Source organism: Miniopterus schreibersii (assembly GCF_964146895.1).
Source record: "Miniopterus schreibersii genome assembly, chromosome: X".
NCBI lineage: Eukaryota > Metazoa > Chordata > Mammalia > Chiroptera > Miniopteridae > Miniopterus > Miniopterus schreibersii.
The window spans coordinates 29523916-29537740 of NC_138104.1; the positions used below are offsets into that span (position 1 = coordinate 29523916).

At 43.2% G+C, this 13825-nt stretch overlaps 1 protein-coding gene across 1 annotated transcript; it reads left to right on the forward strand.

The window, feature by feature from the left end:
- Positions 1-6338: 6338 nt before the first annotated feature.
- Positions 6339-13091, forward strand: TSPAN6 (tetraspanin 6). Its single transcript, XM_081126306.1, has 8 exons — positions 6339-6727; positions 7653-7841; positions 8124-8198; positions 9069-9167; positions 9638-9772; positions 10102-10185; positions 12088-12192; positions 12966-13091. The coding sequence occupies exons 1-7, from the start codon at positions 6641-6643 to the stop codon at positions 12154-12156; spliced, it is 738 nt and encodes a 245-aa protein (XP_080982432.1). The 5' UTR covers positions 6339-6640; the 3' UTR covers positions 12157-12192; positions 12966-13091.
- Positions 13092-13825: the final 734 nt, after the last annotated feature.

A 13825-nucleotide genomic window follows, 5' to 3' on the forward strand; every position in this document is an offset into this window, starting at 1 on the left:
AGAGGGTTTATGCTTAGTAGGGGAGAGAAGGGGGACACAAACCATTAGAAATAGTACACATTTAAAATTTCAAAATATATGGTATAGACTCTACAGATTCCCTGAGCACCTTGCGGGGAGAGGTGCTCCTTGGTCTGTTCTCTGGAACAGAAAATGACATAAACAAGAGCTCATTGTTATGTCAGAGGGGACTGGGCTAACTGGTTAGAGGGCTCATGGGAGGGGTAGGAAACAAAGTTGAATAAATAAGATAGGACATGATTGTGGGGCCCTTGAAATCAAAATAAGCGATCACTCTAAACACGTGTGTTAGAAAATAGTGGCCCGGCCGGGCGGGGCTCAGCGGTTGAGCGTCGACCTGGGATCCAGGCGATCGGGGTTCGATTCCTGGTCAGGGCACAGGCCCGGGTTGCGGGCTCGATCAATGCCTCTCTCATCATTGATGTTTCTACCCCTCTCCCTCTCCTTTCCTCTCTCTGAAATCAATAAAGATATATTTAAAGAAAAAAAAAGAAAATAGTGAACCTATTAAATGTTTGTGTGTGTGAGAGAGAGAAAGAGAGAGAGGGGGATTGAGAGAGAGAGAGAGATGTTGAGACAGAGAAGAAATAATTTTACCAGGGTTGTTTTCTTTCTAAAACAAACAAAGAACAAAAACAAAAACAATCCTCTCACCGGCCCCCTCTCGGCAAAGAGTACAGTCTGAACTCTTAGCAGGACATACCCAATCCTTCACAAGCAAACACCGCCTCTGTCCTCAGAGTGGTTTTCAGCTTTACCCCGTGACTTCTCATTCTGGATACACTGAACGTCTTGTTCCTCCTCTCCCACCTTCGTGCCTTGACACACGTACATTGACTCTACCTCGGGATCTTTTCCCTCCTTTCCTGGTCTATGGAAACCATATCCATCTTTGCTGCTCAGAAGTTGCCCTTAGCCCGCCTCAGCCAGAGCTGGTTTATTTCACCTTCCTTTTTATCGCATCACTTCATATATGTCTCAATTACAGGATCTATCGCACTTGTTGATCTATGACAGTGTCTGTTCCCTTCTATACTAGTCTGTTCATCTCAGACTCGACTCTGTCCCCTACTAGGCTGTGAGTGCCTAGTCTTTATTTCCCCAGCACCAAACACAGAGCCTGGCACACACCAGGATGAGGTGCTCCGTAAGGCCTCACATCCCACTTGGAGCTGGCAGGCAAACACAGAGGGGTGGCAGAGAGAGATTAAAGAAGAAAGTGAACGGGGGAGAATATGGAAATCATAGGGGCAACAAAGTAAGGGGATAAATGAGAAAACGGGGGCAGGATTCTGTGAGGTATGATATATGTAAAGAGCCTACCCCAAACACGTGAGGTTAATTTAAAACAACATTTCTTCAGCACTGTGGATAACACGGTGTTAGACACTTTCATATATATATATCTTTATTGATTTCAGAGAGAGGAAGGGAGAGGGAGAGAGAGAGAAACACCAATGATGAGAGAGTCATTGATCGGCTGCCTCCAGCTGGGGATTGAGCCCGCAACCCGGGCACTTGCCCTGACCAGGAATCGAACCATGACCTCCAGGTTCATGGGCCGACACTCAGGCACTGAGCCACGCCAGCCGGGCTGTGCTAGACATTTTAAGGATATAAAGTGTCCATATAATTTGGTTGGGAAGATAAGACAAAGACAAAGACAAAGAGGCTGACAACACTGAGATATATATAGATATATACATGTATATATATATATACACATGTATATATATGTGTGTGTGTGTGTGTGTATATATATATATATATATACATATATATATATATGTTCAGCATCATTTTCAACTTCAAGACTTTTAATATGAAACCCCTCAGCAGTCAGTAAGATATTGTTTTAAGAAATATTAGATTTAGCCCAGCCGGGCATGGCTCAGTGATTGAGCCATGGGATCCAGGCGATCGGGGTTCGATTCCCGGTCAGGGCACAGGCCCGGGTTGCGGGCTCGATCAATGCCTCTCTCATCATTGATGTTTCTCTCTCTCTCCCTCTCCTTTCCTCTCTCTGAAATCAATAAAGATATATTAAAAAAAAAGAGAAATATTAGATTTAGTAATTGACTTGCCTAGCTGAGATCTCAGCGAAGCTCAACAGGCTAGACTAGAAACAACTTTCTTAGAAAATGGACTAAGGCAAACTGACCTGGAGTTTGAATTTTAATACCTTACAAGAGTATTTCTCATTTCTATGTGTCCCAAATTGTATTAGCTTTTTTGAAGCAGGCAAGATCAGGGCTGAAAAGGGAGGAAAGGATTCATGGAGAATCTGAAAGGAGTGAATGGAAAAGCAGTGAATGAAAAATACACACAGAAGAGAATTTCAGAGAAGGAATAATGAGAATATGTAAGAGACAATAGAGCTAAAAAGATATTCCTATTCAGAAAACTAACTTTTAAAATCATACATATGAATGATTCATTTAAATGATGATGTTTAAATTGTGTGTTTAAATGTTATCTGGTGCCAGTAATGTAAAATGAGGTTTTAATAAGCAAGAAGTGCTTTAAATTTTTATAATAGGCGCTTAGCCAAAGGTAATTGAAGGGGTTCTAGAAAAGGTATTAGAAAATCAAAATGGTAAAGCTCATTATGTGAATAAGAGATAAGATGTATTCTGAGTGAAATGGTTGATGTCTTTTTTTTTTTTAAATATATCTTTATTGATTTCAGAGAGAGGAAGGGAGAGGGAGAGACAGAGATAGAAATATCAATGATGAGAGAGTCATTGATCGAGCCCGCAACCCGGGCCTGTGCCCTGACCGGGAATCGAACCCCGATCGCCTGGATCCCAGGTCAATGCTCAACCGCTGAGCCACGTCCAGCCGAGCCAGGCCGGGCAGTTGATGTCTTTTTACTGGTTCCTAAGACAGAGTGTAGTAATGTCCCAAGACATTATACAGAAGCTCAACTTAATTTTTCTGTTTTATGACAGTGTGATACTGGGATGACTTAGACATTTAGTTTTTTAATTTAACTTGATTAATCAAACCTTGAGTCACTATTAAGTGATTAACCTTACAGACCATCTGTGACCATTGAGCCCAACAGGGATTGGCTGAGCACCAAATGAACTCATCAATTGAGCATTGTGTCCTAGGGTGCTGGGGAGAGTATAAAAGGGGGCACACGAGCCTGCCACACTGGCTCTTCAAGTAGTTTCTGAACATGTAGACAGCAGGACATAAGATAGGTAAGTAGAGAAGAAAGCAAGTACCAGGTACCGTAGTAACTAAGCTCTAAGTTAATGTGAGTGATCAGAGTATGAGTACTGATGTTAGAGAAAGGTATGTGTGTAGGGGGGAGGTGGGGGGCTGAGGGGAGCTGGAGGGGTAGTGGGAGGTGGGGGTGGGGGTGAGGAGAGGTGGGAAGGGGGGAAATGTTTGGATGGGGGGGATGGGGGGTTGTATTGGGTGGTGGAGGAAGGATGGCCTCTTTGAGTTGGGGTTGAGTTGAACCTTAAGTACTTAAAGTAGGGGGCAGAAATTTTGAGCGAATTTGGAAGGTGGGAAGGGAATAGGGAACATCTTTTTTATTGGGAAGATAATCATACTGTGTCTATTGTGGAACAGAAATTTAATGTTGGGAAAGCAGTAGGAAATAAGTTGGTATCATTTGCTGGGGGAAGCATAGTTTAAATGCCAAAGAAAAACAAGTAAACCTAATCTCCAAGGTTACAGGAAATTAACAGGGAAAGGACAAACGTTCCTACTAAATATTTAATGTAAAACAAGCAGCAACAACAGTTAAGGAAATATTTTCCTCGTTTCCTACATTTTCAGTATCAGATATGTGTTTTTGTAATCAAAAAGGGGGAGAAATGAAGAGGTTGAACCAGAAAAAGTATTGAACTCTACATATCACTCTGGGACAGGCAGGGTAACCTTTTAGGTGTTTGGGCTATTGGAGCGAAGGCGAAAATAAAACTGAACAAAAAACAACTACAAGGCAAAACTGGGGAAACGAGTGAGGCTCTTGTACTTCAGGGGCTCCAAAGAGCCCTCGTTCATGGCTAAATGTCTGGGCACAGCGGCCCTTGGTAGGGTTATTCGCAGCTGGGACAGCTGTTTGTACAATGCCAGCCATGTCTCATCAAAGAGGGGCCCCGATTCTCATTAGGGAAACAGAAGTTGGCAGGGCTCAGTCCTAAGCGAGGTACTTAGCCTCTCCAGACCTGTTTGCTGCCAGCAGTAATCTTGACATCACAATGACAATCACTATAACAACTTTTGTGATGTGTGCATGATGTGACACGTGTTGAGCGCTTAGCAACTGTGGTTGGTACACGGTCAATGGCCAGTGTTACAGTCATTATTAATACTTTAAAGAATAAATTTATCTTCTCACCTAGAGAATTACTTCTTACACTCCCTTAGATGTCATTAGATGCCCCTTTGGTCTGGGACCCAAACCCAGGCCTAAATTTGAACTTGAGCTGAGTTTGTTGGCATGGCGGCGGGGTGTGTGGGGGGTGTGTGTGTGTGTGTGTGTTGTAGCCGGGCAGAGGTGCCAGGTGTTGTTGCCATGGGAATATTAAATTCCTTGTCAGCCTCTGGTTTAATTTGGCACCGACTGTTATTCAAACAAAGCAGCGTTGTGAGTGGCAGAGGAAGGGAGAGGAGGAAAATCAACACATTTTTTGGAAATAAGATGTGGCTTTTGCTTCGACTATGTGTTTTTTCTTCAGCCACAGAAATATTTCTTTGCTCTGGGGCTCACAACGCAAATCCCTTCCAGGACATGGTACAAACCTAAATTTCAGAGGAAACTTCCATTTAAGATGACAAGGAATTAGCAGGACTTTCCCCGATACTTGTTTAATAGGATAACCTCTTGGAGAGTACTAGCTAGCCTCAGAAGAAAGCTTTACATACACTTAGAGTCCCCCCGAACCTCATTTCCTGTAGCTATGGCATATGTGGTCCTTGAGAAGTTGACGTATGTTGTATTTCCTGATGGCCTTGCCTTAGTGCTGATAGGATTATAGATGTATCGTTTACCCATTCTCTCCATGTATTTATGTGTCAGGCTTTTCTAATTTTAGGATCAAATTCTAGTGTAAAGTTTGGCAGTACAGTAGTTCATTCTCCAACAGTTGTTCTCTCAGGCCTCAGGCATCTGACATGATTCCAAAGGGAGCCGGTCCCTAGGTCAGTGTTCGAAGCACAGGGAAGTTCTGTGTGACCAGGTCAACGGAACTTTCCTGTGTCCTGGTTCCGTGGTATATGTTTAAAGCAAGGTTTCAAGTGAAAAGGTTTGGGCATTCACCTCTTCCTCACTCGTTGCCATAGCGACGGGCTTTTTGCCATGGCAATACCACTCAATGGCCGTTTGTGATGCTAAGCTTGTGGCAGTGATGATGTAATGGGTTGGCTAGGCAACCGATATGGTACCTCTGGAAATAACACCCACTCGCTAGACACTCAGTCTCTGCCCTCAGAGAGCTGACACTTTAGCTGAGGAACCAGACCTTAGCACATGCTCTATGATGTAACAATACAGGCCCGCCTGTTCATGGCACACAACATGGGAACGTGGAGCTACCTACACACATGATTTAAAAGGAAAAATAATACCAGCACAGTAAACTTTGGTTTTGCTATTAGCTGTGTGGCCTTAGATTTCAGCTTCTTTGTGATCAGCTGGTTCTTAATCTGAACAACCAGGGGGCTGGAATACACAGTGCCTTTCAGTTTCAACATGTAAAAGGGGGGGTCACATTTGCTTGGCATTCTCTGTAGCACCTTTCCTTTTTCCAAGCTTGCAGCTAACGGCTGAACTTCGGTTTCAGCATTAATTACTTTTAAACACTTTCCCCTCAACTTTCCAATTACTTAGAGGATAAACGAGAAGAGGAAATTCTGAAATTTCTTGTCAATCCGTCATACCTAGCTTGGGATTCTTTCAGCAAGCGATTATTTCCCACAACCCGTTCGTTTTTCTGCCCTCTCCCCACCGCATAAAACCACGTTCAAAAGTTGAAAAGCACAAAAGAAGTGAGAGAAGAAACAAACAAAAAACCAGCCCAATCCCTCCACTTAAGTTGCACTTTTCCCTTCATTTTTTGTCCCAAAACGTGTGGCTGTACGGGTCGCTTTGCAGCCAGCTTTCTCTTTGGAAAGTCATTTCTTGTGGGTGTTTTGCTACGTAATAAAATGCTGTTAGGTCACTTCTAACTTTCTTTTACTTCTTTCCTTGCTTCTAGGGTACTAGGGGCCGACGAGGCCGAATCTCAGCGCGGGCGCTGATGGTGATAGAAACAACGTGAAGCTCTAAGGGCGGAGGGGAGGTGGGGGTGGGGGGTGCATTTTTAGGGGGAAAAAGGAAGCCAGGGCCACCACAGTAGCTAAGAAACTTCGCGACACTAGAGCCTTTGTGTACAGTTGTCAGTAACCTTCGGCAGGGGGCGCTCGGAAATCGTCGGCGCTTTCCGGACAGCCTCCAGGATTCCAGCGTCTAGAAAAGCTGCCGCGCGCTGCGGGCTGTTCCCGGCCGCGGCCTCTCGGCAGTTTTCGGCAGTTTCCGGGGAGACTCGGGGACGCGGCCGCTCGCCGGCTCCGAGCTGCTCGCCTGGCGCCGGCCGGGCAGGGTCCTGGGCTAGTCATGGCGTCGCCGTCTCGGAGGCTGCAGACCAAACCGGTCATTACCTGCTTGAAGAGCGTCCTCCTGATCTACACTTTCATCTTCTGGGTGAGAGATGGAGGCGCCCGGGAACGGGAGGGGCTCCTGGGCTGGGGCTGGGGGGCAAGGGGGGGGATCCTGAGCGGAGGGAGCCCTGATCCGGGGTTCAGAGGGAGGCGCGCGGGGTGGAGAGGTTGGGGCGGAGGTTGCTGTTGTGACTCGGGCGCTGGCGACGAGCGGCTGGGGCCCGAGCCCGGGGGTCGGGCGCGGGACGGCGGTGGTGGCCCGGACGCGCCCAGCGTTCGAATTCGTTGCGGGGCCGGGGCGGGGGCGGGGGGTTTCCCCCGCGGGGTACACGGAGGGTGTCCCCGGGCCTTCGGAGAGGCAGGGCTGGGCCGAGCCCTCGGGCGGCTCGCTTGCATAATAAGTCTCTTTCTTTTCCCTGCTTCGGTAGAGGGGAGTGTTTCCCAGGTGAGTACGGCGACGGCCCCACTCCCGCCAAGCTGTCCCCGGGCTTGCTTTTGTGTACCAGCCCTTTGTGCTCTGCTCTGAACTTGGGGGAAGGGGGAAGTTTCTGGAAGTCGTGAGAACGCCCGCCCCCTCCCCCAAGAAGGTTTTCCTAAGGCGGGAGTAAAAACAGTTCAAGTTTTGATCCCTAGGGCGAATGTACCCCGGGCTTGTGTTTACACGAAAAGACAGATGAAGTTTAAGGATTTTGTTAAGACGTCTTCTCTAGGGGCCCCCTGGCTACCTGGGCTACTTATGATGCAGCTCGGGGATTTGTCGAGGCCTGTCCTTGTGTGCAGATCGCCTTCCTACCCGCCTCTACGTGTGCCCCCCCCCCCCCATCTTGTCTGCCACATCCTAGCCACAGGCTGCTAAATCAATTGTCGCACCCATTGTTTCTTAAATACCTAGCGGTTTGTGGTTTGAATATACCTGCATCGCTTTGAGTATACAGTGCCTAACTTTTCTATTCTTATTTCCCACATAGATCACTGGTGTTATCCTTCTTGCCGTTGGCATTTGGGGCAAGGTGAGCCTGGAGAATTATTTCTCCCTTTTAAATGAGAAGGCCACCAATGTTCCCTTCGTGCTCATTGGCACCGGCACTGTCATCATTCTTTTGGGCACCTTTGGTTGTTTTGCTACCTGCCGAGCTTCTGCGTGGATGCTAAAACTGGTGAGTCTTTCTTTTCCTTAGAAGTGATCCTTGGTTTCTGAAAAGTCTTACGTATGTTTGTAGGCTTTGTTTCTTGGAACTGGCCGTGGCCTTTTAATATTTTTCTTGTTCTTTACGAAAACTTACCAAGTTGAGCTGCCAGTTACCACTTTTGTTGTGCTTTTCCTGTCCTTCTCAATAAAAAACACGCTGATTGAACAAGCCATTGTTTTCCTTTGACTCCCTTTGCATCTGTAATGGATCTTATTTATGCTGACTTGGACTTTTCTTTTTATCCTGCAGTATGCAATGTTTCTGACTCTCATATTTTTGGTTGAATTGGTTGCTGCCATCGTAGGATTTGTTTTCAGACATGAGGTAAGCCTGAGTTTGAGAGAAAAATGGATTAATTTAAGTCACAGAGCTAAACACAACTTTTACTAGTTTAAAAATCACTTACAGCTGTGTTTAAAGCTTTATTTTTTTGCAACCTGTAGCTAACAATAATGGCTTTCTTGTAAAAATTCTGGCCCACTTTTAATATAAAAGAAAATTTAGAAAATTGTAAACACTAAAAATCACCAGAACAAAATTAAAGGTACCCATAATTACATGTATTTCTAGTAATTTTTCTGCGTATAAGTACCTATTAAAGTGGAGGTGGCACAATTTATAACTTTGATAGGAAACTAAAGCACAAAATTGATATACCTTCGCCACTTATGCTACTCAGTTAGAAACGATTGGATATACTTAATGCAAATCATGAAAACCTTAATATTGAATTAGAAATTGGTGTTCCACTCTTTTAAGCCTGGGGTTAGGAAATGATTGAGTAGTCAAGGCTCATCATTGAGAGTGTTTTTTACGGAGTGGTAGTGCAGTCTCTCAAAGTAAGCTGCTGTAGCTTAGCAATTCCATAGACATCAAATTTGTACTGTTTAAAGTGGATAAAGATCGAGGTGGGTGCAATACAACGATACAGAGCTGCCACTTAAAAAATACCTGTTCCCATAGTACTGTGAACTTGTGGTTGTCATCTTTTATTGTAATGTTTTGCTTAGCAGTCCCCTCAGCCAAGCTATATCCCTTGGAGGGCAGGATTGGACCATAGAAGTTAATTACCGTGCGTGTTGCTGCTGTCAAAGAGATGACCACTGGTCAGATGTAGGGATTTCTTATTTGATCTAGAAATCAAAAGAACTTTCTAGAATCTTTGTTTATTGGCTTTGTGTTTCTTTTTTGTAGATTAAAGACAGCTTTAAGAATAATTATAAGAAAGCTGTAGAGCAGTATAATGATACGGGAGATTATAGAAGCGATGCAGTAGACAAGATCCAAACTACGGTAAGTGGTCATAGGTGGTGGCTTCTCAAGAGGGGAACACACTCCCTGTCCCGTGAGAGGACAGGGCCCTGGCTACTAGGTGTTTTCCACTTATACTCTCGTTATCATCTTAGGTTAGGAGAGAATGGAGCTATGTCCCTGAAAAGAAGAGTGCGATGATACTAAGGGCCATAGCTCCATTTCCTCCCGTCATTGTCCTCACACGTGCAGCACTCAGTCCCCACTGCCACCGGGGCCCAAGTCCTATTGGCGCCAACAGGAAAATAACGCCAGTCCAAAAATGTTAGAAACATTTGTTGTTTGAAACAAGTGCTCATCTTTTGAATTATGATACCGATTGAGGACAGCCACACAAAAATATCATTACATATAATGTTTTGAACACAAATTGTAATCTAAGATGATAGGTTAAGTGTTTGACTACAAAGTTGTAATTGTGAAGTAACAATGTTTTTGTTGGGATTTTTCAGTTACATTGTTGTGGTACCACCGACTTTAGAGACTGGAAGGATACTAATTATTACTTAGAAAAAGGATTTCCCAAGAGCTGCTGTAAAGTTGAAGATTGTTCTCCGACGACGGATGACAATGAAGTAAACAATGAAGTAAGGAGCCCTTTTAATTTTTTTAAAAGACATTCACTGAATACAGAGTTGACTCACTTTTAAATTTTTATTCACAATACACATTATCTGAAATAGGGCAGGTCTTACCCTCATTGAATAAATGAGGAAACTGAAACTCGGAAAATCTGTGACTTGAGTTCATACAACTAACAAGAAACACTTTTTAAAATGTTTTTATTACATGAAAGAGTGAGTTTTAACAAAAAGGCAAAGACTAGGGTAGCCAAAGCTCATCTTTCTGCTGAGATGTGTGATCAGAATATTATTGCTTGTGCTGTACTTAATGGGTTTTTTTCCTCTCCCATTAGGGTTGTTTTATAAAGGTGATGACCGTGATAGAATCAGAAATGGGAGTTGTTGCTGGAATTTCCTTTGGAGTTGCTTGCTTCCAGGTAAGTCCATGTACCTAGGAAATGGTTCATGACCCTTGTAGGTGTCAGCTAGAAGATTTCCACTTTGAAGGCTTCACGTTTTTGCTTCAGGGGCCTGGACAGTGTGAGTATTTTCACAGCAGTTACATTTTCACAAACACTCAGTTGCTCATCACAGTACAGAAATATTTTTATTTTGTATATGAAGCATACGTAGTAAATCATTTGTGCTTAGATCTTTATTTAGCTTATTTGGAAGGGAATATTTTGCTGTTTTCATTCCAACTTTTTATGTCTTAGCTCTTATGTTTTTCTACACTATTTTCCACAACTACAGAGTTCTCTTAAGTTTTTATTACTATTTTACCTGTTCGTTTTACCATCGCCAGTCGTGCCTTGAAACTATACAAAGCAAGGCTTAAAGTTAACTTCTAGCAGTAGATATCTTTTGAAAGCAGTTAACTGCAGAAAGACCTGGTGCCCTCTTAGTTATGGCAGTTTTCCAGCATCACAGTTCAGTAAACAAAACACTAGATAGACCTGAACCTTGCTTTGCTCTGCAGTCATCAAGATTCTAAAACAGCCTGGCTGGGCGTGGCTCAGCGGTTGAGCGTCAACCTAGGATCCAGGCGATCGGGGTTCGATTCCCAGCCAGGGCACAGGCCCGGGTTGTGGGCTTGATCAGTGACTCTCTCATCATTGATGTTTCTCTCTCTCTCTCTCCCTCTCCTTTCCTCTCTCTGAAATCAATAAAGATATATTAAAAAATAAATAAATAAATAATAAAAAAAGATTCTAAAACATTAGAATCTTTTTTTCCTTAGCTGCAAGTGCCTGATAAGTTGCATTAAGCCCTAGCCTACTAAATCAGATCATACAACCCCACGTTCAATATGTGCCTATTATTTTGGGTGGATGCTGTGTCGTGGAACCAAGTTGTATTGCTGGAGTTTTGCTGTGTCTCACTGTAGCATGAAAAGTCTGTATTGTGACTCTAGACAGTTCTTTAGGGGATGGAGTTTTTCTATTAAACATTATGGAAATAAGACTAAAAGCATTTTGACTTATGTAATTGATGAAGTCTAATCTTAATATATTTCTAAAGTAGCAGGCATAGCTATGCGTGAATCTGTACTGTCTAATCAAATAGCCGCGAGGCACCTTTGAAAGGTTCTAATTCTTAAATAAAATTTAAAATTTGTTTCCTCAGTTACTCTAGCCCTGTTTGAAGTGTTGAAAAGACACCAGTTGTCAGTGGTAACTGTATTTGACAGGAGAGCTATTGGTATTACGCAGCATTGCAACACTGTTCTAGACCCTCCAGGAAAATCTCTGTACTCACAGATGGAGATTTTACTGGATGAGGTGCTTATTCTAGGACATACCTGTTTTGTTCTGATAACTGAGAGGAAGAGTAAGAAAAGTTTCCCCAAAATTATAACATTTATAATTTTTCTTGAGTGATTTTTGTCAGTGACAGTTGGGAAATTCCAGGTGACAGTAGTGGCGAAGCTTCACTTATATTCTTTGAATGTGATCTAGGTCCCGCAGGGTAGTAAACATAACTGTCTAGGAAAACTTCAGGAAGGAAATTATTAGTGAATTAGAAGTGAAGAAGACTATACCTACACCCTGAGGTCTTTTTTTTTAAAAAATATGTCCCTATTGACTTCAGAGGGAGGAAGGGAAAGGGAGAGAAAGAGAGAAACATCAATGATGAGAGCCATTGGTCGGCTGCCTCCCGCACGCCCCCCCGCTGGGGATCGAGCCCGCAACCCGGGCCTGTGCCCTGACCGGGAATCGAACTGTGACCTCCTGGATCCTAGGTCGATGCTCAACCGCTGAGCCACGCTGGCCGGGCCACCCTGAGGTCTTTAAGCCCTTTGGTGTGTGTGTTTAATTTTGCGCATATTTCATTTCCAGCTGATTGGAATCTTTTTCGCCTACTGTCTCTCTCGAGCTATAACAAACAACCAGTATGAGATAGTGTAACCAACGTTACACGGCTTACTCCTCTCCAACTTTAAGGTACGTTCGTTTTGGTCCTCAGCTATGTCAGTCTTGGTGTTTGCTTCGTTCAGCCTGTGCACGTGATGGATGGAGTAAGTTTGCCGGAAAGGTATTGTCCAGGAATGCCTTGAAGTCTTATTGGTGCTGTGTTAGCCCCACATAGGCAGCTCAGGTCTCTAAATACAAGGCATGGCCAAAAAGGACAGTAGAGCCTCTTCAGGTTTACCTACACATACCCAGCCTAAAGCTCCTGAGTGGTGGTCCTCTTTCTAACAAATTTGAACCTACAGTGAAGAAAAGTGAGAATCCCTGGCAGGTATACTCTGCTCTTGACCGATAGTGGCATTTCCCTTAGTCTTTGACATAGTTATTATCACGGTCCTCTGTTGGACTATTATTAGAGCCATAAACTCATCTACCCTAACCAGGAACTAGATTTCAGGGAAATGTGTGTTTCAATGACTTCAGTATTTGAATGGTAAAATATGACGACTGTTGCTAGCTGAATTAATCCCTGGGGCACCCTTCACATTTTTTTCTTGGAAAAAATATAATAGTTTATTAAAGAACTATAAAAAATAGGGGTGTATATGATATAAAATAAGACCATATACTACATAATGGCAGAGGAGGTGCTTTAGTGCTGTTACTCTGGCACTTAGAAAAGTGGTTAGGGCATAGTGGGAACACATGAAGGTCGTCATTAGAAGGACAGATTAGAATGTGTGCAAGTGAATACAGTTATTGAAATTTGGGTTACATGTAAATTAACTTTTTTTCTTTCATTTTAGGACATTTACATTAGCTCCTGTGAACTACTAGATCGCCTGGTTGGAAAACTGCCTCATGTTACCCATTGACCGAAAAACTATACCAATAGTCTGATTCAATCTAGACATTTGTTTAATATGTTACAAGTCCACCATTTGTCCCATTCATCATGTAAGATCATTGAAACTTCCTTATCACCCTGAAACACTGGAAGAGCTAGTAAATTGTAAATGAAACAATGTGTGTTCCTCTTGATTATTGCTTTTCTCAATGTAGGACTTTTGAAAGGCCCTGTGGATTTTCTGTTTTGATGTACTGTTATAAAATGGGAAATTGACCCCTTTGAACCGGCCCCTTCCCAGCCAAGGTTATGTGGTTTGATTGCATCATTTGCATCAAAAAGTTAAAATGTTTAGATTAGTCTCTCTGTTCTGCTGACAGGCAGAGATTACATTGTGAACTTTAATCCCAGCCAGGAGTTGGATGGCACCCATCAGAGTTGCCAGATGGTGGTAATGGTCTCTGACCTAAGGCACCAAAGACTAAAGGGCACTACCACGTTCTGTGACACATCAGATTGCAGCAGACTTTTACTTTACATGTTGTTGCCTCCCAAGTTAAAGTGTTTATACTGATGTTTATATTTCCTCCATCACTTGAAAGGTTCTAATTAATGGTGTTGGAATTATTGTGTTTTCCTGAGAAATTAGCTCTAGCTGATATTTCCTTACCAGATAGATATGGCTTAATTATCAATATTGTGGTCAACTTTAATAATCTTAGTTTTGGTTTGTGCCTTTGATTAAAGTCACTTTTAGAAAAATGTACTTATTGGTTGTTTTCTACTGAGAAAGCTAAGCCCCATATTTCTACTTAGAGT

What these genes read in the sequence shown, in the direction of transcription:
- TSPAN6 (XM_081126306.1), top strand. Translation starts at nt 6,641, where the DNA reads ATGGCGTCGCCGTCTCGGAGGCTGCAGACCAAACCGGTCATTACCTGC. An exon ending in TAGACAAGATCCAAACTACG is followed by an intron (nt 9,168 to 9,637) that starts GTAAGTGGTCAT and finishes GGGATTTTTCAG; the next exon opens with TTACATTGTTGTGGTACCAC. An exon ending in ACAATGAAGTAAACAATGAA is followed by an intron (nt 9,773 to 10,101) that starts GTAAGGAGCCCT and finishes CTCTCCCATTAG; the next exon opens with GGTTGTTTTATAAAGGTGAT.